Raw genomic sequence first — 25,294 nt, 5'->3', positions numbered from 1 at the left:
GTTTATATAGTTGTCACATGTCCAAGCATCAATTCCTTTACCTTGGAACATGGAAGATGGCGAATTGTGAATGGCTCCCACTATGAATATAAAACCAAGGTAGTTTTCAGCTGTGACCCTGGTTATCATGGATTAGGTCCTGCTTCTATTGAATGCCTTCCTAACGGTACCTGGAGTTGGAGAAATGAAAGACCATATTGCCAAAGTAAGTATGCATTCTGCTCAACTTATTTCATAAGCTATCTTTGGTGATGGATAGTCTCTTGATCACTTCTTTTTCCAAACACACTAGAGCAATGACATAATATAATGTTTAACAGGTCATTTATTCTCATTGCATTTAAAATTTTTCTAATTTTTTATTAGTAAGTGCTTATGAAAAAAGCATTGGCTTTGGATTCAGAAATCTGTGTATGAATTCTTGGTCTATCACTTACTACAACAACTAGAAAATACTTACTGCATATTAACAATTTGCCAGCACTGCTTTTAGCCCCTTACATGTATTATTTTATTCCTTAGTTCCCATACTATAAATTAGTTGATATTATATCCATTTTCTCAGAAAGGAACCTATGCCCCAGATTTTACCATTTTGCACTACTCACAGAACCTATAAATGGTGGAGAAATGGGACTCAACCCAAGCAGTCTGACTATAACCCCATCTTCTATTCACTATCTATACTAATAAAAGGGTAATATGCTAATTAGACTGGACATCTTCCAGACGTCCTTCCAGATAAAGCCATGGTGGCGGGGACTGAGGCAGAGGCAGTTAGGGGCGATCAGGCCAGCAGGAGAGGGCAATTAGGGGCAGACAGGCTGGCAGGGGAGGACAGCTAGGGGTGGTCAGGCCAGCCGGGGAGGGCAGTTAGGGGCAGTCAGGCAGGCAGGTGAGCAGTTAGGAGCCAGCAGTCCCGAATTGTGAGAGAGATCCCGGATTGAAGAGGGTGCAGGCACTGGATGTGGGGGGTGTCCCTCAGCCCAGCCTGCACCCTCTCTAATCACCCCCAACTGCCCTCCCCTGCTGGGCTGTTTGCTCCCAATTGCCCTCCCTTGCCAGCCATCTTGTGGCGGCCATCTTGTGACAACATGGGGGAGGCCATCTTGTGACGACATGGGGGCAGCCATCTTGTGCGAGGGCATGACAGTCAATTTGCATATTACATCTTTATTATATAGAATGATAATGCATATCTCATAGTTATTATAAAAATTTAATGGTATGATGTCTTGAAAAATGTCAGTTAGAACTTGATTCACAGCAAGAGCTCAATAAAGACTTATTGAATCAAATTAAGCATATTGTCTTTTTATGCATTTTTATAAATGTCTTATTTAGAGCAAATAACTATACATAGAATATTGAGATGAAATATCTCAAACTCCCTTTGAAGTAGTTTCCTTCAGTGCATTTATTGTTTACTTAGTGCCAGGAAATATGCTAGGCTGAAAATTAATCCTTTTATTTTGTGTCCAACATAACTCTATGCCACCTATGGCATAGACACATATTTTATAAATAAACTGATAAAGGAATCAGAAGTCTAATGATGAGTAAGAAGTTTAACATAGCAGACAGCTATCTATGTGTAATAAGTACATACTTACATAGTTTTCTTCTACTTATATTCTATTTTAAAATTTATTTTTAATCTCTATGTAAACATAGGACTTTGGGATTATACTTTTATAAGATAGTCATATTGATGGATTAAAATCCACAAGATAGATATCTAAATTTTAATTGATATTCTAAAAATATGGCATCTGTATTTGTAAATTCTTACCCTATTCCTTAGGGCAGTGATGGCCAACCTTTTGAGCTCAGCATGTCAGCATTTTGAAAAACCCTAATTTAACTCTAGTGCTGTGTCACATATAGAAATTGTTTGATATTTGAAACCATAGTAAAACAAAGACTTATATTTTTGATATTTATTTTATATGTTTAAATGCCATTTAACAAAGAAAAATCAACCAAAAAAATGAGTTCGCGTGTCACCTCTGACACGCGTGTCATAGGTTCGCCATCACTGCCTTAGGGTTTTTCTCCCAGGATCTTTCCCTGCCTCCACCCTCATTTTTAAAAACAGAATTTCATTAAAAGGCACATAACATAGAGATATTTCAAAGAGTAGGAAAAATGATCTACAGCAGGAACATTAATCTTTCAATAGATGTTTGGTTCCTTTGTGCTCAGTCCTCCATTATGTAGAAGGGTTCACTTGATCAGTATGATCAGGTTCCTGCCCACAGCTACGAATGAGGAGCAACAAGGACTCTAACAAGTACAACTCATTGAGAAAATAGAAAAAATAGTAAATGTTCTGGTCCATTATTTACTCATTATTTAAATTAAAACAATATACATTAATATTATTAATGTTAATAAATAATATAGCTACCTCAAAGGATTTTTTGGGCATTAGTTCAAAACAATCAATACATTTTAAGTTTTATATGCAAATATTTAAAGTTTGCAAATTTTCTATTTGTTTATCTCATGGCCATCTAAAGCCTGGAGCTGAAAGCCAGAGCTGGAGGCAGAATAAAATATATGTGCTGAAGGTGACGTGTTGGATTTGGAGTTAGACTGCTGGACTTACATTTCGATTTAGCTATTTACAGGCTGTGTGACCTTATTACTTAATTTCTGTGTGTTCATATCTTATCCTAATGTATACAATTCAGACCATGACTGAATCTATCTCAGAGTTCTGAGAATTACATAAATGAAAAGATTCGTAATATTTTCTGGTAACAAAATAAGGACTCAATAAACATAATCCATTATTCTTTTCTAGAAAAAGACTTCATTTGTAATCTTTAAATATGACAGAGTCATAAGAGCTGGGTTCTAAATGACCTAGCAAGTGACTTAATCTCTCTTTTTCAATTTTTAAAACCTACAAACACAATGTGAAATATAATTATATCTAATGGTTCTTGTGAGAACCAAATGCTTCATATACAAAGCATTCTTTATAAACTACAGGGCCCTCAACAAAAGTAATTATAATTACTGTGTTAGCATTGTTTAGATGATGAGGAAACTTTGGCTCAGGTAAGTCAAAGGGATTGCCCGATGTCACTGGATGAGTCAGAGAAAGATCTGATGATTTTTCCACCCCTCTAAAACCAGGTTGGCTAAGTAAAAGGTGCAAATAAAACAGCTTCATCACATGTCACTGTAACTTAGAGGATTTTTATGGGATGTTAAAGGGGAGCAACTTTTAACTATGACATCTATTTTCTCTACATTTTTCACATGCATTCAAACATGGTTTACAGATGTCAGATTCATTGTAAATATGTGAAATCATAGGAAATTCAAAATGCTACAAGCATGGTTTAGTTACAAGTGTGTATTAACTATGTATTTAAGAGTTTTCAATTTTTATTGTTTTGTAGTTATTTCCTGTGGAGAACTACCTACTCCTCCAAATGGAAATAAGATTGGAACTCAAACCTCCTATGGCTCCACAGCCATCTTCACCTGTGACGCGGGATTCATTCTTGTGGGCTCCGCTGTACGGGAATGCCTCTCGTCGGGCCTTTGGAGTGGATCTGAGACCAGATGCCTAGGTACAACATTTCCAAATCATTCTAACTAAACATTTTTTTCTCCCCTCTGGAAAAGGGGAAACTTTCATTCACTCAGTAAGGATTCTAAAAAACTAGAAAATACTTAACTTTAAAAATGTCTCATGGTGGAAAAGCTATTAAACAGACACTGCAGAAAGTTAATCAACTAGTATGGCAAATGAGACTCATGTCATTAGGAGAGACACATTGTATTCCAGGCATGGTGGAAATAAAAAGGAGAAAACTAATTTCTGAAAGTCATGTCTGCCTACTCAGCTGCAGTAATCGTAGCAATTAATTCATTCTAAACCATAGTTTCACCTATTTGCTTAAGATAATGACTAAAGAAGAAAAATAATTTCCACATTTAAATATCTTTCTCCCTTTTAATTTTACAATTTCAACATGTGTAATATTACTTTCTACTAAAACTTTAAAATAACTATTTTTTCAAACCTGATTTTAAGACAAATAGTGTTTTTCCCCCTTAAGCTTCTTTCAATTTATCATATATATATATATATATATATATATATATATATATATATATATATATATATATATATATATCCACATGGAATAAAAGACACTGAATTAGCCCTGGCCAGGTAGCTTAGTTGGTTGGAGTGTCGTCCAGTACACAAAAAGGTGGCAGGTTGGATTCCCAGTCAGGGCACATATCTAGGTTGTGGGTTAGATCCCCCATTGGGCTGTGTGCGGGAGGCAAGGAGGCAACTGACCTACATCAGTGTTTCTCTCTCTGTCTCTCCCCTTCCCTTCCACTTTCTCTAAGAATCAATGGAAAAATATCCTCGGTGAGGATTAACAAAATAAATGAATAGCTAACTAAATAAATAAATGCACACTGTTTTGCTAATAAGCTTGAAAATATTCATGGTAATGCGATGACAACTTGAAATTGGAAATATTTGGTTAGAGGTTTCGTAAAATTCCTCCCCCCAGACATATTTGTTAAAACACAGCAACAACAGTTCCTTTGTAAGAGTACATACATTTAATGTGCAATATGAATACTGTATAAAAAAGTAAGTACATTATATCTTTATGTATTAATATAGGGTTAATCAAATAAAAATGTTTCCTAACAATTCCTAAACTGATTTTGGATATGCTGATTTCAAGTACGGATTATTTAGTTTACTTATACCTTTGAAAATCTATAGGAAAACTAAATTTAAAATATTATATTTTATGCCTCTATGCCCTTATGAGCTATTGTTGTATATTACTTATTGACTATTGCCTATAGAGCAGGGGTGGGGAACCTTTTTTCTGCCGAGAGCCATTTGGATTTTTATAACATCTTTGTGGGCCTACAAAATTATCAACTTAAAAATTAGCCTGCTATATTTGGTCAAACATTTAATTAACTCACCACTGATGCATTGGCAGGACCCGACCAAATGATTTTGTGGGCCTTATATGGCTGGAAACCCCCCTCCCCCCTCCCCCCGCTATAGAAGGTGGTTTTATTCATCTATTTAAAATCCTGATTTTATTCTGTGAAGAGACAGGAAATAAAAGCAATATTTATGAGAAAACATTGTCTCTCAGTCTGTGAAGACAACATCATCATCCATTGCAGAGGACATAGTGTTGACATCAGATATAAATTTAAAAGGATGTTGGTAGGAGGAAAGCGCAGTTGCCAAACAAGCAAATCCTAGCTTCTTATGCTTACAGTGACCTTACAGATTCATGTAGTCCAGTCATTCTCCTCATGTTTGAAAACAACTTGTCCTTAAAGCCCCAGACACTTTGGGCTTGGAATGCCACTAGAATATGCTTATAATTATTTATCTAAATAGAATGCATTTATTTCCAGCCCCCCAACATTTTATTATGCATTTTTCAATTGAAAGACTTAACTTTGAACACGCATTATGTCCACCTCTAGTCCAGATTCTACAAGTAGCATTTTGTTGTATTTGCTTATTACCTATCCATTATCCTTTCAAGCTTCTATCAATCCATCAATTCATTTTATTTTTGATGCATTTTGAAGTAAGTTACGGAAATTGGTACACTTCATTGCAAAACATTTCAGCATGCATATCATTAGCCGGAGTGCAATATTTCCTTAACATTTTCTTTCCTTTTTTACTGTGATAAATTGTATGTACAATGACATGCACATATCATAAATACACTTTAGATGAGTTTTTACATGTACTCCTGTGTAACTCAAATCACAGTGTAGTTACAGAGCATTACCCTTACCTCAGAAAGGTTCCCATGGCCCTTCCCAGCCAGTCAGCAGCTCTTCTCCCCAACCCTGAGACAATAACTATTCTGATTTTTTTCATGTATGTTAGTTCTCCCTGTTCTAGAAATTCATTTGAATGGATTCCTAAAATATATACCCTTTTGTGTAAGGCTTCTTTCATTCTCTTTCATCTATGCTGATATGTGTATCAGTAATTTTTCTCTTATCACTTAGTAGAATCCCATTGTATGAATCTGCCATACTTAACTATTTCTCTGTTGATGGACACCTGGGCCCTGGTCAGTTTGGGACTATTATTAATAAAGTTCCTATAAATATTCATGTAAAACTGATTAAAGCTGCTATGAATATTTGTATAAAACTATTATTGTGGGTATATGCATTTATTTTTTTGGATATTCAGGTGTAAAATTCCTGGTAGAGTTCTGGTGGTCTCACAATTTCTCCAGCATGTGGTACAGTCAGTTTTTTAATTTTATTCATTCTGTTGGGTGCATAAAGCTATTTTACAATATTTTAATTTGCATTATATTGATAACTACTGATGTAGTACAGTTTCTTGGGCTTATTGGCCATTTGTAAATTTTCCTTTGTGAAGTGGTAAAGTATCTTTTATATTGAATTGCCTTTTATTATGAACTGTAAGAGTTCTCTGTATATTCTGGTTGCAAGATCTTTATCATTATGTGTTTTCTAAATATTTCCTCCCAGTCTGTGACTTGTGTATTCATTTCATAATGGTATCTTTTGATGTGTAGAAGTTTTAAATTTATATAAAGTTTATCTTTTTTTTTCTTTTTGGTTATTGCTTTCTGTATCTTGTTTAGAAAACCTTTGCTCAACCATAAGTCACTACAATTTTCTTTCATGTTTTCCTCTAGAAATTTTAGTTTTAGTTTTACTTTTATACCTATGACCTATTTTTAAGATGTTGATGTTGAGGTATATATATGTGTGTGTGTGTGTGTGTGTGTGTGTGTGTATTTTCCGCCCCAGAAGGATATTTGGCATTATTTATAAAATATATTTTGTTTTGAAATTTTGTATGTCAGCCCTGCAAATTTGTTCTTAATTTTCAAGGCAACTTTGGATACTGTAGGTCCTCCACAGTTTCATAAAACTTTAGGAATTAATTTATTGATTTTTATTTTTAAAAATGCCCGGTATGTTTTGATCAGGATTGCACTAAATCTATAGATCATTTGTGGAGAATTAGCATCCAACAATATTGAAGTTTCCAATGATGAACATAGTATGTTTAGTATATTTATGTCTTTATTAAATTTTTTTAACTTTTTTTGCAATAGCAATATTTTGTATTTTTAGCATAGAGTTAATGAATGTCTGTTGCTAAATTTATTCCTCATAATGTTCAGTGTGTTTATAGTATTATAAGTGAAATTGTTCATTTTTAATTACACTTCCAATTGTTTGCTGCTAGTATATAAAAACATAACTATTTAAAATACTTATCTAGTATCCTGCAACCTTGCTAAACTTTCTTATTAGTTTTAGTATTTTCTTAAAATAGGATTTTCTGCATATATATTATCTAAGCATAGAATAGTTTTCCTTTTGAAAAGGAAAATTTTCCTTTTGAAAACAAAAATTTCCAAATTTATGATCTTGTTTCTTTTTGTATATTAATGTATTGCAATGGATAAGGCCAATCAAACAATGTCAAATAGAACTGTTCTTAGTGGGGACACCCATGTGCCCACCTCTCAGTGGTGGAAGTGGGCTTCTTGGATGGTTGCGGCAGTAAAAACTTCCTGAGGCCCCTATGGGAGGATGAAGTGTCGTAGAAAGTTTTATTTCTGTGGAAGTAAACCCATGGGTTTCCAAGGCCCATCTCCCTTGTCCCACCATGGCTTTGAACTTCAGCAGGGCCAAGATCAAAGCCACTGCCTGTAGCCTCCATTCCATATTGAAGCACCATTCAGTCCAGCATCTGGCTCGGTTAGCTTGTGTTCCCTGCTGCAGTTCATTGTGTGTGGGGTCTACATGGCCCTGGGCCATCCACGTCTAGGGCCACATGACTATGGCAGGACCAGGGGTTAGTTCAAGGAAGCAGAGGAAAGCAAGAGAAATGTCTTCTTTTACCAGTTCTGTTACTAGCTAGCTAGTATTAATTATTAATAATAGGAAAGGAGCAAAGGGGAGGCCAGACATTGTAAGAATGGTCACCTGGGTAGCTTCACCAGGAAGCTGCAATTTCACACTCCCCAGGTAACCACCGATCCATTCCCTGCCGATCATGGGGGAAGAGGAAGACGGGCACAAGCATAGTGAAGTTGAAATGACTAGGGAAGGTGTTTATCTGTCAGTCTAACCTGGGCTTTTGGCCAGATTGGTGGAGCCAAAGGAAGCTCCTGAAAAGTTGGGAGTACATAATCCCCAAAGGAATTCTCCTTTAATATGGTATGTGTTACAGTGGTTGATTTTGCATCTTAAACCAGCTGTTCATTTTTGGGTAAACGCCAGATATTCTGTATAATTATTTATGTTTCTAGACTAATGGTCATAAAAGACATTGCTCTTTTCATGTTTTTTTCCCCCGGGATTACTATTGCAACAAGGAGTACCTCATAAAACAAGTTAGCAAGTGATTCTTTCTTTTCTATTTGATCGAATTTACAAGTGAAAATGTCGGAGCCAGAGTGTCTGTGTTTTTGTGTATGGAAAGGGTTTTAAGAATATAAATATTTTTGATAGATAAAGAACTAGTCAAATTTTTTATTTTCTTTTTGTGTTCACTTTGGTATGATATCATTTTCAAAGAATTTGTCTTCTTCTGAACTGTTAAATGTACTGGCATCAAGCTCTTCTTTATATTTTCTTATAATTTTATTTTTGGTAAGCTTGTAGTGATATCACTTCATTCATTCCTGTTTTTGGTAATGGTGTTATCTCTAATTTTGTGTTGATGAGATTAGCCAGGGGTTTTACCAATTTGTTGCTGTTTTTAAAAAAAATAAGTTTTAGTTTAGATGACATTCTCTATAGTTTTTCTGTCTTCTTTTTATTTCTTTAACTGTCTTTAATGTAATCTTCCATCTACCTACTTTAGTTTTACTTTCTTCTCTTTTTTATTTTGCTCTTCTTTTTCCTCTTATTATGGTAGAATCTTAGATCATTGATTATATATCTTAACTTTCTAATAAAAGCACTTCATCATATAAATTTCCCCACTGAGCACTGCTTTATCTGTATTTCTCAAATTTCGATGTTACATTTTAATTTTTAGATTGAAATTCTAATTTATTATAGACACAAGTGTTACTAAAAGTGTTTTTTTAAATTCCATAATACATGGCATTTTATTGAGTATCTTATGTCATATTATCATATTTGCATTATATATATATATATATATATATATATATATATATGTCATGCTTCTAAGTAAACTTTAAAAGTTTAGTAATGTTACATATGTATAGACATACACAAATAAAATATAGATCACAGTTTTAAAATTATCACTTTCTGACCATTTCAGCGGGTCACTGTGGAATTCCAGAACTCATTGTGAATGGTCAAGTCATTGGAGAAAATTATGGGTACAGAGACACAGTTGTTTATCAATGTAATCCTGGCTTTCGATTGATTGGTTCTTCAGTGAGAATATGTCAGCAGGATCACAATTGGTCTGGTCAACTCCCATCCTGTGTGCGTAAGTAAGCATGGCAGAAGTAATTAGAGACCTCTGTTCTCATGCATAACCAGTAAATTTTTTTCTTAGTTAAGTTATATAAGTATACACACACACACACACACACACACACACATATTTGTGTATGTATATGTAAATTCTATTATGTTTCCTTACACCACTGAATCCCCAACAGTACATAATAGTTTCACATAATATTCTGTCCTTTTTTGGACCTGAAAGTCATTATCAATGGGTTTCTTATATTTTTTCCTAATTATTTCCTTTCCCAATTACTGACATTTATATTAAAACTGATGTTAGAAAATGAGAACAAACACTGCAAATATGTTGTAATTGTAACATGATAGGATCATACAATTGAGATTTTGGCAGCTTCAGATAAATAATGCATGTGACTTTTAGTGTGTAGTCACAGAAAATACATATTCTATAACTAATCACATCCATGTGTATAAATTTCATCATTGTCAATTTTTATACAATCAACAGAAATTCTAGTTTCATGTAAAATACTTTTGTGTGTTGAGGTTTAATAAGATAATACAGCGTATATTTAAAAATTAAAACTACTTTTCTAAGGTGTACACCCCCCCATACACACAAATACTGAATGTCTAGTGATGACTTACAGACAGCAAAATTATGTTTGTGCCTTTCCTAGATTTTTTCCATTTATATTCAAGCATAGCCAACTAATACCACTATTTTTCTTTTTGAATAATTAAACTATAAATGAAAATTGGCCCTTGGGGCAAAACAGATTTCTTTATCAATAATTTTAACAACAATAAGATGCAGCTAAATTTCCAAATGAGTAGGTTGACATTAACAACACAGCTGAAGAATAACTGCTCTTGGGTCATTTCAAAGATACTAAAAGTGACTCTGGTTTCTCATTGCGCCCAATTATGAAGGACTATTACTTGAGTTGCTCTGATTATAGAGTGAGATGATGCTGTGCAATAGTTCGTAGAAATACGAAGTGTTTGGGAAGAGCCAGCCCTGCATAAAATCAGGAATGGAACCGTAACACTACAATGATTTAAATAATTCATTAATTGATACCATTATTTACAAACAAAATTGTGCTACATTGTCCAATATCAATTGTGAAGAAAATAAACCAGTAAGAATTCTAATACAGCATCATTTTTATGGTTCACATTTTATAGTCACATTAAATTATTCTGCAAACACACCTTTGCTTATCCATCTATTGTTTGTAAAAATTGATGGTATAAATATTAAAATAAATAACTTCAAAGTTAAATACAAAAACTGCCTTCAGCTATCTTCCAATTCTTGACTGGAAAAGGAAAAGTGGTTCAGTTTCATTTCCTTCTGCTACTAATGACATCAGTCTTGCCCAGATTTTTAAATTTCAGTCTTCTCTCCCTTCCTCCTGCCCGCCCCAAAATAAAGAGAATAAAAAGGTACCATGAAACTCTAAACATTGTGCACCACAATGGCAAATGATTGTCTACTTATTAATGTAATATTTCTTTTAGAGTAGATTGTTTTACCATTCTAAATTGTTCCTTTACATTAGTAAAAGTACTTTAGATATGTTTTCACATAAAAGTCTCTTCTTCCTACAGTGTTTGAAATGGCTAAGTGTAGTTGTCGTGATTACTGATAACCAAATATTGTTTTGTGATTCTCCTGCCCCAACTTATTGCTCTTAGCTGTCAGCTGTGGTCACCCTGGTAGTCCGATTTATGGAAGAACAAGTGGAAATGGATTCAACTTTAATGATGTGGTAACATTCTCTTGCAATATTGGGTATCTCATGCAAGGGCCAACAAAGGCACAGTGTCAGGCCAACAGACAATGGAGCCATCCCCCACCAGTGTGCAAAGGTAAGAGTCTAACTCTGGTCCAGCTTAGAGCATGGTAATAATGTGTCTGTGTAAACGTAGATGATAACATTTGAAACAGCTGGGGCAGAACAGTGGACCGTTTTCAGCTACTCAAACAAAAAGATTTAATGTTAATATCATCTCATTATCAATGCTTTCCGTCTTCCTTACTTTTTAACTTATTTCTTTTATAAGTTAAAACTGGCAGGTTTAATTTCAGCTGCTTAACTTTAATAGCTTTTATCTATTTTGTGACTACATACAAAAAGTCTTTAAGATTCTTTTACCTCCAATTTACTCCAAATTAATGGAACTTACGTATGGCCTTTTGTTTTCATATTTTGGAAAAATATGTTTGAGGCCTGAACTACCATAAGAGCTGAATTGGGAGTGGGTTTATTTATTGTTCTCTGCATAGAAACTGATTAAAGATAATTTTTTGGTGTTTTTTCATTTTGTAAAGAAGTATGGTATACTTCATATTGTCTCATAAAATTCAACCAAATCATCATAATCTTTACATTATTTTATGGTTTAACTACAGTTTAAAAAGTATCATTTTTAAAATTTATACTCAGCATAATGCTTATGGAGTTGCTATTGTTAAAAATATTTGCAAAAAAGTTTTCTTCTTTATTTTAAAAATTGACCAGATTTTATTTCATTATCTTAGATAGTCAATATATTAATTTTATTTCTGAAATATTTAATTTGCTTTATTAAATGTACCTTTACAACTAAATTTCTTATAGTAATCTATGTTAGGTCTATACATGTTACTTCAAAATACCTTTTAAATTTGTTCATTTGGTTAGTGGTGAACTGTTCTGATCCTGGAATTCCACCCAATTCCAAAAGAGAAAGTAAAATAGAACATGGAAACTTCACCTATGGTACTGTTGTATTCTATGACTGCAATCCTGGATATTTTTTATTTGGATCTTCAGTTTTGATATGTCAACCAAATGGACATTGGGACAAACCTTTACCAGAATGTATCAGTAAGTAGATAATGTGAATTCTTCCTTCAAAAATGCCATGTAAGCAGCATGGATATTTATTGTCTTAGAAAATATCTAGAGCTATATATCAGAAGGATTTTGTTTTTAATTATTATTTTAATTTGCTTTTGATTTTATTATTTTATTGTTTTGAAATTATACTTTCCTACATTCTTCCAATTCAATTCCCAGATGTCAGTCTTATTAATATTAATGTGCTGAATAGCTCTCTGTCATTCTTTGACTTTGAATTTTGATAGAGCACATAGAATATGGAAAGCACACACCTTTCATTTCATCCCAAAAAGACAACATTTTTATTGTCTTTGGTACTACTATTTCAGATTTCATTTAAGGTAATAGTAGTCTTAATATAAACAACCACTAGGGCTTCAGTATACTTGAGGATTTAAACAAAAGTGTTACTTAAAACATACTGATCATAAATATTTATCATATTTAGATTCATACACATATGGATGCAGTAAGTATTAATATATAAAATCAAGTCATTGAATATTTAGTGAGTATATTTTGTTAACTGTTATGTTGGAGTTGTAGAATATAAATAAGATAAATTATACCAGATATTAACATATCTATAGTGATATAATAGTGAAAATAATTTAACAGAAATAAAAATTATGTAAGGACATAGGGAAGTGAACATAAATTCTAGGAATTCAGTAAGTATAGCTAAGTTTCTCAAAGAATTGGTGAATCTTGGACATGACAGGAAAGATAACTTTGTAGATTGAACGAGTATTGTGTCAAAAAGTCATTGTGGCCCAGCCAGCGTGGCTCAGTGGTTGAGCTTTGACCCATGAACCAGAGATCACAGTTTGATTCCTGGTCAGGGCACATGCCGGGGTTTCAGGATCAATCCCCAGGGTGGGGCATGCAGGAGGCAGCCGATCAATGATTCTCTGTCATCATTGATGTTTCTCTATCTCTCCCTTCCTCTCTGAAATCAATATAAATATGGTTTTTGAAAAGTCATTGTGCACAATAAAGAAAAAGGAAAAAATTCTATGAAAAAAATAAAAAAGTCATTGTGCAAATAATTTTTGATTATGCTTAATTTTTAAATTATAAAATATTTTATGGTCATGTTTTATTTAGAGGCCCTTACTTCATGGGGTGGGATTTTTAAAAAAAATTGTAGCACCATTCATGCACTAATGAATAAATAGAAGTTTATTCAATGTCTATTAAATTTCAGATTCTATGCAAATAATTAAGTCAATTGTTATTACTTTTCTTAAAGTGCATTTGACTTTCTTATTGTGCACTCACTGGTCTAATAGCTTCACTAATTTAGTTATTTGGCCTTGTGTGGTGGCTATAACATTCAAGTTAAAATATTTTGTAGGACATGGAAACATGAACTTCAGATTTTCATAGCTCTCAATATACTTTTTTGCCTTTCTTTGTTTTATAGCACTCCCTGATAGTGTGGGATTTATTAAGTTTGTGTCTATTGTGTGCTATTTAATATTCTAGAGTATTATTGTATTCAGTATTTTTTCAAGTTTGTTTTAAAGGGAGATACAGCCCTAACCGGTTTGGCTCAGTGGATAGAGCATCGGCCTGCGGACTGAAGGGTCCCAGGTTCGATTCTGGTCAAGGGCATGTACCTTGGTAGCAGGCACATCCCCAGTAGGGGGTGTGCAGGAGGCAGCTGATCAATGTTTCTCTCTCATCAATGTTTCTAACTCTCTATCCCTCTCCCTTCCTCTCTGTAAAAAATCAATAAAATATATTTTAAAAAAATAAATAAAGGGAGATACAGTAAGTTCCCAAACTACCTCTATATTATAAAGAAAATTCAGCCTCAAAAATCTTCCTTTTTAATTGCTATATAGGCTCATTTTAAATCTTATTAGCATCCTATGTCCTTAATTAGCCAACCCACATATACTCTTCTCACTAATTTGCACATCCTTATTTAGGCACATATGTACTTCAAACCCATGCACACGTGCATATGAACATAGAGTCACCACCCCCGTACATGCAGACTTATGCTCATTCAGTCATTTATGTTTACTTGCATTGTTCCTGTGAAACTCATGCTCACAGTGAGTGGCATAACAGAATTGCTCCTATAGCTCCAACTTCCATTTTATTTTTTTTAAAGACAGGTTTCACATAGATGTTTGATTTCTGGTGGTTGTATATATTTAAATAGATCATTTACTTTTGGTTTACTTTGTAGAAAGTTGGTGCAGGTTGTTCGATAGGAGATATAAAAAAATTTTATATCCAATAATTATGTATTGTAGTGATTGACTGTGGACACCCTGGCGTTCCTCCTAATGCAGTCCTGTCTGGGGAGAAGTATACCTTTGGGTCCACTGTTCACTATTCCTGCACAGGAAAGCGTAGCCTTCTAGGCCATTCATCAAGGACCTGCCAGTTAAATGGCCATTGGAGTGGATCACAACCTCATTGTTCAGGTACCACTTAGAAAATTGGACAATGTGTGTTGGAAATTACATTATTATTATTAGAAATATATGCACAAAAGAGATAAAATACTACATTTGTTTTGTAAAAATCTGAGAGAAGCTGTAACATTATTTGTACATTTATTGTAATACTTAAGGTAATATAAATTCAGAGCCTAAATTAATTCTAATCCTGTAGATCATAAGTGACAGATACATGTTTTGAATTGTTTTGTGGCTAATGTAAGGAATTACTGGTTTTAGAATGCTATTTTGTGTAAAGTGCTTTGTTCATTAAAATGGTGAGCTACTGAAGTTTATGTAGCTATTCTATTTTAGTGGATTGCAAATAAAATTTTTCCCAGAAGGCTATGTTATTTCAGTGATTTTTCTGTTAGAATTTGTGTCCATTAAACTTTTTAAACAATTGGTTGCTTAATAGCATACTTTAAAAGAAAGGCTTAAATGTTTTCTTCAATTAAACTAAGCCAAGTTTTATGAAAGATATTTATCTTTTCTAACTTTCTTTTTTACTAACAGGCAACATATAACTTCTGAGCTTCCGTAGCCCCACATTGTTCTGTTATTATATCTTAGAATAAGTGAATATGAGGTATATTTTTAATTAATAATTTGTTTGCAGAGTGAGTGATAAATCTTTTTTGAGCTATTTAAACTAATACTTTTCTCAAAATATCATTTAAGTTTTATATCTGTGATGTCTTCCTATTTGATCATCCCTATTTGATCCACTAACCAGATAGTAGTGCTTATTTTTCTGCCTGTTTTGCTTTATATATTTCAATTCTCTTTATATTATTTTATATCTGTGGAGAGCATGGTGAACACTTACTAGGAGTTCTTTTTACATTGTTTTGCATGTAGGGTTCTTTATTTCAGAATTTCCTTGTAACTAGTGGTTAATATCTATGAAGTAACTTTACGGGACTTCAAATGTAATCTATAGACTTTTAAAACTATCAGATAACTGAGTATACATAGTCACATACCATTATATATATACACCCCAATGTATTTGGAAATTGCTGCTGAATTGCTAAAAATAAATTGTACATAGATATTTAAAGGTGTAATACTTATCTTAAAGTTTGTGTGGTTGTTAATATTACATCTCATGAAAATGAGGAAGTGTAAAGAAGGATTTCAAATACACAGGGCTTGTCAAAAGGCATGAAGACAGAAAGAGAACATTTCCAGTACTTAAGAATCTCTCTCTTCCTCTTCCTTCCTCCCTCCCTCCCTCCCTCCCTCCCTTTCTTCCTTCCTTCCTTCCTTCCTTCCTTCCTTCCTTCCTTCCTTCCTTCCTTCCTTCCTGCCTGCCTTCCTTCCTTCCTTCCTTCCTTCCTTCCTTTCTTCCTTCCTTCCTTTTCTTTCTTCCTTTCTCTCTCTCTCTCTCTCTCTCTCTCTCTCTCTCTCTCTCCATATACCGATACTGCAGCAATTTTGTTTAGAATTGTTTAAGAAATGATAAGGGATTAAGTAAATTCTTAACACTAACATAAAAAGGTGAACACCTAGTCATGAACAAAATCCTTATTAGAACTGACATAGAGTTTCTAATCTTTGATTATTTGCAATTTATTTTTGTATTTCATATACGAGATTTATGCAGCTCATTTATCTTGGTCAGTAGTCATTGGTAGAGAAAATTAGAGAGTGAAATTTTAATGTTACAGGAAATACTGTATGTAACATTAGTATTTTCTGGTACATTACAATACTAATTTAACAACAATAAAATGATTGTCAGTAATGAGAAAATTCAGAGAAGGACACATGAAAATTACCAAATCCAGTTCTTTAATTTTAGTTTTGTAAACCCATTGTCAAACATAGAACTATCAGTTATAAATCTTCCAATAACCTGATTATTGACCAAGTTCTGGAAATACTAACGAAATGACATTAACCTATTTAATAGATCTAAATATCACTGCTAAGGAAAATAATACCATACTCTGCAACTACTTTCTTTTTCACTTAGGCTTTTTCTTATGACTGGACTCAGATGGGAAATATGAATTATGATTCTACCCAGTCAACTGACCACGTTAAAAACAACTTGCACAAAGTCCATGCCTATAAGAATATCGGACAAAAACATGAACATAGTAAATGCTTATTGAAATAAATTAACTTGTACTGTACTGAATTACAGGCGATGCTACTGGTACATGTGGGGATCCGGGTACCCCTGGTCATGGTTCTAGACAGGAAAGCAATTTCAGAACCCAAAGTTCTGTACATTTTGCTTGTGATACTGGCTATATCCTTCATGGTTCAGAAGAAAGAACATGTTTGGCCAATGGCAGCTGGACTGGAAGGCAGCCAGAATGCAAAGGTAAACTCAAGCAGAAATTAAATGTATTGAAATTGCTGGAATTTAATGTGTGCCCAAATTCAATTTGTTAGTATTACTGAAATTACTCTTACCAATTCTTAGTGTCCCCATCCATGGAATAAAAGCAGGAGTATTCCAGTTTTACTGGCAACATCCTATATATGATAGGTAATACTTTTTAAAAAATATTTCTGATGGGTCATTTATAGATAAACATTGTTCACATCTTAGCAAACATCTGAGTTGAAAAGTTAAACATATTTGTTAAAAAGTTTTATTTTTCCCCTGTATCACAGTGCTCTATTGTAGACACTTTTAGGGAAAACAATGGTTGTTCTTACATCAACCTTACCTCAAGATGTATTTTAGTTTTTAGGTTTGTAGAAATGGAAAGATATAAAGATGCCTAACTATAAATGAGATTTTTATGCATAGGTTACATTGTTTGAAACTAGAATTTTTAAAATGTAGGGTGCTTGAATAAAATTTTTAATTGTTCTGACTGACATATTTAACATAGTTAAGTCTTTACAAGAATGGATAGAAAATGAAATGTTGCTGGAAAATTATTCTTATAATTTAAATGTTCTTTTCAAGATAATTTTAGTGTAAAAACTCAACATGTAGAGGTATCTTTGAAACTTAATACCATATCAAAATGTATTGGTTTTATAAATAGGAAATAATTCCCAACAGAATTTCTTGACAGTTTTTGATTGATTGTATTTCAGAAACATTTTATTGTGTTTAAAATTAGGATCCATATTCTAGGAAAGATAGTTATCCTTTTTTAAAATGGACCAAATTTAGAAATCTTAATTCAGAGAGCATTACAACTCAGTTACTATTATAGGAAAGGAGTTGCTGGAGAAAGTTGTTGAGCAAAAGACAGGAAGACTTAACTATTCACTTTATTACTCAAACTGATTTTGCAAAGGCAAAGTCTCTATAGTGGTGTCATACATGAGGAAGCTAGCCCTTTGTTCAGCTTAACTGCAAAATAGTTTTTATATGGAATACAACCTGGTGCTGACTTTTTATCTGTAAAGTGCACTTCATAGATAAAAAAGAACAAGAAATTATTAAAAATAGCAGAATTAATATTTTTATCATAAATGGTGCTCATACAAATAATTTAGAAAAACAGTTTCTAGTAGATAAATGGACAAAGAAAATGAACAGAAAATAAAGAAGAGCAAAAATGCAACCTATTGAGAAATATTTAACATATCTACTAATCAAAAAATTATAATTAAACATCATTTTACCTGTTTTAATATGAAATTCTTATGTATATGCAACAAAACTAGAACTTTAAAAACTTTTCTAGAGGTATTGTTATTGTTATAGTAAATTTAATTTGACAAAGATGTGTATATATTCATAGAATGTAAATGGCTTTGTTTTATTAACTGGTATTTGAGAATTTCTTTCCTACAGAAAATTAAAATATTAAAAAAAACACATAACAGTAAAGTTGCAACTTTTATGTCTAATTGATTAAGTAACAACAGGAAGTAATTTCAACAATGAGGAGACAGAAGGAAGCTAGGTAGATGGGGTGGGACCATGGGAAAGGAAGTAGAACTGGGCACCCAGCTAGGAGGAGTTACTAAGGCACCCCAGCTGGGTGGGGGAGGAAGAGCACGCACAAGAGGCAGGAACTTTAAAATGTATGGATGTTGCTAAGACAGGCAGCGTGCAAATAACCAATCACAAGGCATTAAGGCGTATAAACCAACTCAAAGGATATTGCCAAGTCCGAATTATTTGAAAAGACCAATTAGGAGCTAGCAAGACTATCCACCCTAAATTAAATCCCTCTCTCTCTTCTCCCTGACAAGCAATGGGTTCCTGACGTTCGTTCCTATGGCAGGGGAGCACATCCCTGCAACCACGTGGCTTATGGCCATATGGGCCTCCACACGTGGACGATTAGCCTTTAATTAGCTTGGATGCTAAACTACTAACATGAAAAGGAAGCTCTGGACACTGGGCTGCTCCCGGAACCTGAGCTACACCTTCCCAGGACTGGCTTCTCCCAGTGAACTTTGCTCCCATTAATTGTTTTTGTCCACAACTTCATGCTTTGATTTTCACCAGACAAGAACTCAACTGAACAACACCCACATTTTCTAGTATCAACAATACTAGAAATAATATTACATAAGCAAGTGTATATTTATATGACATAAGTGCATATATTGTCAATAAGATATTAGAATAAAGGCCATGGATCAATGTGAGAAAATGTAAATCATATAAAACTTAGTTAAAAATAAGATTCAAAAGTTTGCTCTATTAAAATCATGGGAAATGACATTCATTTGAGAGAAAGTTTTTAAAAGGTGGTACAACAAATATGATAGAACAGAGTGGTGAAATTTGATGTACTTTTACTCTTATTTTTCCAAATGCTCTGAAATATGATATTACTTCAGTAATTTATCATAAACTATAATATCTTTCCTATAATGTAATGGATAAAACACATGTGAAAATAAAACTATCAAATGAATGTGTTAAAAATTTTACTTTAATGTAAACAGGCAAATGTAAAGAATATATCATTTTTTTACAAACTGACAAGGTTTTTAACAATTATTGCACATCGCATTGATTAGGATGTATGAAAACAGGCAAACTTCTACATTATTGATTCAACTGTGTATTATGACAATATCTTTGGTAACTCTATATAAAAATATATTTCAAAAATGAAAATTATCCAGAACTTCCACTCTCAGAAATTTATCTCAAAATAGAACCAATGTACACACTTATATTAATAAGCTAGAGTATATTATAACCAAAAATGATAAAGAAATAAAACTAAATTTTGTGGTTATCAACAGGGGATTGGATAGGTAAATTATGAATATACATAAAATGGAAAACTATCCCGTTACTGAACTTTATAAAAGAAAGATGCCCTAGTTGTTATGTTAAGTAAGGAGAATGAGATTATAAAACAGCATGCATAGCATAGTTCTGTTTTTAAAAATGGTAATATTTCACTATTGTATACTCTTTGCTTTATACGGTGCCTAAAATACACATCAGAATGAATATGTTTTCATATTTTATATATAGCTATATAAATATTTTATCAACTTATTTCTTTATTTATAAAGGACCTTTAATTTCTTCATTATGCTTCCATTTATTTTTGTCTTTTCAGAGAAGTCACCTTGATAAAAAGAAAAAAAATGGTCCCCTAATTAAAAAATTTTCTCTAGAAATATATAAGGCAAATGTAAACTATTCTTTCTATCATGCATTGGATACAAAAAATAATCGATTGACAAAAATATATTATGTTTGAGCCATTTTCTAGCCTGAATAAGATCCAATACTTTTATTATATGCTATCGGAATCTTCTGAGGAATTTGTACTAGATGGAACTGTGCCATGAACTAGCTGTGGGACCTTGGAGAACTAATTTATTCTCTCTGTGCTTCAATTCCCAACCAGTACATGGTGTTGAAATCAATATCAACTCGTAGTATTTGTTGTGAGGTTAAGAACATTGAAAATGTGGCTATCATGGTGAGTTATCAATGAACGTTACATGTCTTTTATATTAGGTTAGGTCAACTGACAGCTGAGAAATTATTCTGAGAGAGATGGCATTGTCAGCTAATACTAAACATAAATGGGCCTGTGTTCACAGGTATCAATAAAGCCATTTCCCCAAAAATGTCTGCATTACAGAAGCGAAGTATTTGCTGCTTCTTTTCACTGTGTCCACAGAGTTTTCAGCCCTCACTCATGATAGGCGATGCACTTACCTCTCTTCATTTAAAGTTATTTTTACTTGTGTTTAATTCAAATAATTCTCTTGGTGAGAAAAATATGTCTACTAAGCGTGGAGGAATTAGAGACAAGGGACAGAAGTGGAAGTGTTTTTTGTCCATATCTGTAAACCAGATATGGAGAAGTTCTCAATTTTTATTAAGTGCAAAAAAAATGGACTGAGCCTGAGGTCCCTATTTCAAAATGCAAATCACCTGACATTGAAAACAAGGATGATATTTTTCAAATCCTACTTGGATTGTTTCAAGACTATAGATCATGACACATAAATAAATGTGACTGGATTGTTATTTTAGGCAGGTGCTACTATAGAAGAGGATAATTACTCTGAACAACAGAAGCAAACATTGTTTTAATGTTATATGTTCTTCTGAAAATTTTACCTAGAGTTTGATTTTATTGTAATTGTTTACAATGTGTAAGTCTCCACTCTAACCAGTTTGCTCAGTGGATAGAGCGTCGGCCCCCCAGTTGGAGGGTGGTGGGTTTGATTCCATTCAAGGGGTTGTACTTCGGTTGCAGGCTCCATCCCAGTAAGCCTGCAGGAGGCAACCAATTGATGTATCTCTTTCACATCGATGTTTCTCTCTCTCTCCATCTCTCCCCTTCCCTTCCACTCTCTCTAAAAATCAGTGGAAAAATATCTTCAGGTGAGGATTAACAAAAAAAAAAGTAATAAAAATAAAATGTTTAAGTCTCCTGTCTCTACACACACACAGAAACATGCAGCACCACTGTAAAGGAAGAATAGGCAAAATTAAATATTTTAGATGCCGCAAGTGATGTAGATGGTACTATCTGAAACTATAATTACACTTTATAGTCATAGAGATAACTTTAAACTTTTATGTTACAACAAAATTTAGTAATACAGTGACATAGGCTCGCTTTTACGATATTTTAAAAATTTACCATGGTGTTGATGGCAAAAACTTAAACATAATACAGAGAGTAATACAGGGGGTATTGTGTTTGTGACTCCTGTTTATGATATGTTGAAAACTTAATGAAAACCATTTCTAGATTTTGTGTTTATTCAGTCTATTTTTTTGTATGCCTTGGTCTGGAAATAGATATTATACAATTTTAATTCAGATCAGTTATATGCTTATATAAATAAAAATATACATGGATTCTTAAAATATTTAAATTGTTTATTTTATATCTGTCCTCTTATATAGTAAATTTCTGTTGCATCTCATTGTTTCATATCTTTCCATTTCACATTATTTATTTTTCAGGCAGAGACTCTTGTAATCATTCCTTGAAAGATTTTGTGGTATCCATAGGCAACACTCAAGTAATTACTTTCTGAAGTTTTTATGATAGCCACTAACAAAAACTTTAAAAAATAGCTGTTGTCTGATTTGTATTCTAGTAATTAAACTAATAAAATTAATGTAAATTTATCTTGAATTTCAACCATTGTAAAAGATAATTCAATGTTTATTTTAGAGGATTTTATAGCTCCTTTGGATAATTAAAAACACCAGTGATTAACTTTTTGTGAGATTTCTAATTATAATATTTTTATAAATACTCTTAACTATTATTTTTTTCTCTCTTGTAGCTGTACAGTGTGGTAACCCAGGAACAACAGCCAATGGAAAGGTCTTTCGGATTGATGGCACAACATTTTCCAGTTCAATAATTTATTCCTGCATAGAGGGATACATCTTGTCTGGACCTTCAGTTAGACAGTGCACAGCCAATGGAACGTGGTCTGGAACTTTGCCTAACTGTACAAGTATGTTTCTTCTCAATATTTTAAACATCATTAGTTACGTGAAACTATTTGAGTATATTCATCTATATGTGTAACTTGTAGTCAATCAAACCATGCAAGATATTGAATATTTGTATTTCATATTAAAAGATGATAGTATTCTATGGTTAGAGTTTATACTAGTGACTTTAAAAATCACTTCGCAGCTCTAGCTGGTTTGGCTCAGTGGATAGAGTGTCAGCCCATGGACTGAAGGATCCCAGGTTTGATTCCAGTCAAGGGCATGTACATTGATCCCCAACCCTGGTTGGGGGTGCGTGTGGCAGGCAACCAATCATTGTGTCTCTCTCACATGGATGGTTCTCTCTCTCTGTCTTTCCCCCTCCCACTCTCTCTAAAAATCAGTGGAAAATTATTCTCCGGTGAAGATTAACAAAAAAAGAATTACTTGGTAGAGGAAAGAGGGATCACAGAAAATTAGTGACATTAAGTGAAATTTAACAGCATCTTAAGAATAGAGATGAATTATCAGCAATAACCAAGATTAATACAAAGAATGCAATTTTATTTTGCCAATCTAACACATATCAATAACTGCTTGGTTTTTTATTTTATTATGTATTTATTTTTATGTTTTTATTTTTTTAACTTGATTATAGAGAGAGTGGGAGAAGAAGAGAGGGAGAGAGAGAAACATTGGTTGGTTGTTTCCTGCACCTGCCCTGACTAGGGATTGAACCTGCAGCCTGGGTAAGTGCCCTGACCATGAATAAAACTGCCACCTTTTGCTGTACGGGACAATGCTCCAGCCAACTGAGCCACATTGGCCAGGGCCTGACTAGGCTTATTTACTTGCCTATCTATCTATCTATCTATTTATCTATCTATCTATCTATCATTTATCTATCTATCTATTACATTTATTAAGGTGACATTGGTTAATATGTTATTCAGGTTTCGATGTGGGTTTCTATGTTATAAGATCTGTACACTGCACTGTGTGCCCACCATCCAAAGTCAAATCTCTTATCACCATACATTAGGACCCCATTCACCCCCACCTTCTTCTCCTTGGCAACCACCACATTGCTGTTTGTGTCCATGAGTTTCAGTTTTATATCCCACTTATGAGTGAAATTATATGGTTCTTGGCGTTTTTCTAACAGATTTATTTCACTTAGCATAAGATTATCAAGATCCATCCATGTTGTTGCAAATGGCAGTATTTCATACTTTCTGATGGCTGAGTAGCATTCCATTGTGTATATGTACCACATCTTCTTTATCCAGTCCTCTATTGCAAAACAATGGGTGGAGGACCTGAACAGACACCTCTTTCCAGAAGACATACAAACAACCAATAGATATATGAAGAGATGTTCAACCTGCCTTGTGGGCTAATGATTCATCTCCAATAGCCTTTGCTGGTTTTATACTACACCAACCCATCTGAGCCTTAAAGTTCTTACTGGTACCTTTTAACTATCAGTTATTTTTGTATGTTTGTTTGTATTTCTTTAAATTCTTTGTATTGTTTATCCTGAATGAGTGGCTCAAATGAATCTACTCAGAGGAGGATGTCATCAGAGTAATGGCATGTCATGTCTGTAATTCTGGAGAATATTTGTTGTAGATAATATCTTGCCTGCACCAAATTGTGTGTGATGACAGGACTGTTGAGATACTCCATGTGCATTGTGTCTCTTCAAAGGTGAAGGCAAACTATGGCTAAGAGGCTGTTGAAATAAGCATTGAATAGAACATAGCAGCCACATCCTATATAATAAAAGCCTAATATGCTAAGTGTCCAGTTATTCGGTTGGCCGTTCAACTAATCAAAGGGTAATATGTTAATGATATGCTAAGGCCGCTCAACTGCTCGCTATGATGTGCACTGACCACCAGGATGCAGATAGTTGACTGGTCAACCAGTCACTATGACATGCACTGACCACCAGGGGGCAGACGCTCCGACCAGTAGGGTAGCTTGCTGTTGGGGTCCGGCCAATAGGGACTGAGCGAGATGGGTTGGACACACCCTGGAGTCTTCCTGCAGCCCTTCCATGGCTGGCCACCCTCCCGAGTCCCTCCCCCAGCCCCAATCATGCACAGTGGGGTCCCTTGGCCTGGCCTGTGCCCTCTCACAATCCGAGACCTCTTGGGGGATGTCGAAAAGCCAGTTTTGGCCAGATGGCAGAACGACTGATTGCTCTAATGCTCACTGACCACCAGGGGGCAGACACTCAATGCAGGAGTTGCCCCCTGGTGGTCAGTGCACTCCCACAGGGGGAGCATTGCTCAGGCAGAAGCCGGGCTCTGGCTGGCGAGTGCAGCGGCAGTGGCAAGAGCCTCTCCTGCCTCCAAGGCAGTGCTAAAAGAGGCCCACAGGGAGTGGGCCTAAGCTGTCAGTCGGACATCCCCCTGAGGGCTCCCAGACTGCGAGAGGGTGCAGGCCGAGCTGAGGGGACCCCTGAACACTCAGGAGTTCTCTCCCTGGATCTTCAGAGTCCTCTTCCAGTGTGTGTCCTCTCTGGCACTGTCTCTTTATTCTCTTCTGGCTCT

General features: G+C 34.2%; 1 protein-coding gene across 1 annotated transcript in view; it reads left to right on the top strand.

Moving 5' to 3' along the window:
• The window catches only part of CSMD3 (CUB and Sushi multiple domains 3), an 831,991-nt gene that overhangs the window by 763,959 nt on the left and 42,738 nt on the right, over positions 1–25,294 (top strand). The window contains 8 exon segments of the mRNA XM_006085310.3: positions 11–205; positions 3,417–3,590; positions 9,341–9,514; positions 11,203–11,376; positions 12,192–12,377; positions 14,663–14,836; positions 17,007–17,189; positions 22,577–22,753. Coding sequence (XP_006085372.1) covers positions 11–205; positions 3,417–3,590; positions 9,341–9,514; positions 11,203–11,376; positions 12,192–12,377; positions 14,663–14,836; positions 17,007–17,189; positions 22,577–22,753 — 1,437 coding nt within the window.

The sequence above is a fragment of the Myotis lucifugus genome, unplaced genomic scaffold (genome assembly GCF_000147115.1).
Source record: "Myotis lucifugus unplaced genomic scaffold, Myoluc2.0 scaffold_17, whole genome shotgun sequence".
NCBI classification, from domain to species: Eukaryota; Metazoa; Chordata; class Mammalia; order Chiroptera; family Vespertilionidae; genus Myotis; species Myotis lucifugus.
This window is presented reverse-complemented; position numbering and strand designations above follow the sequence as displayed.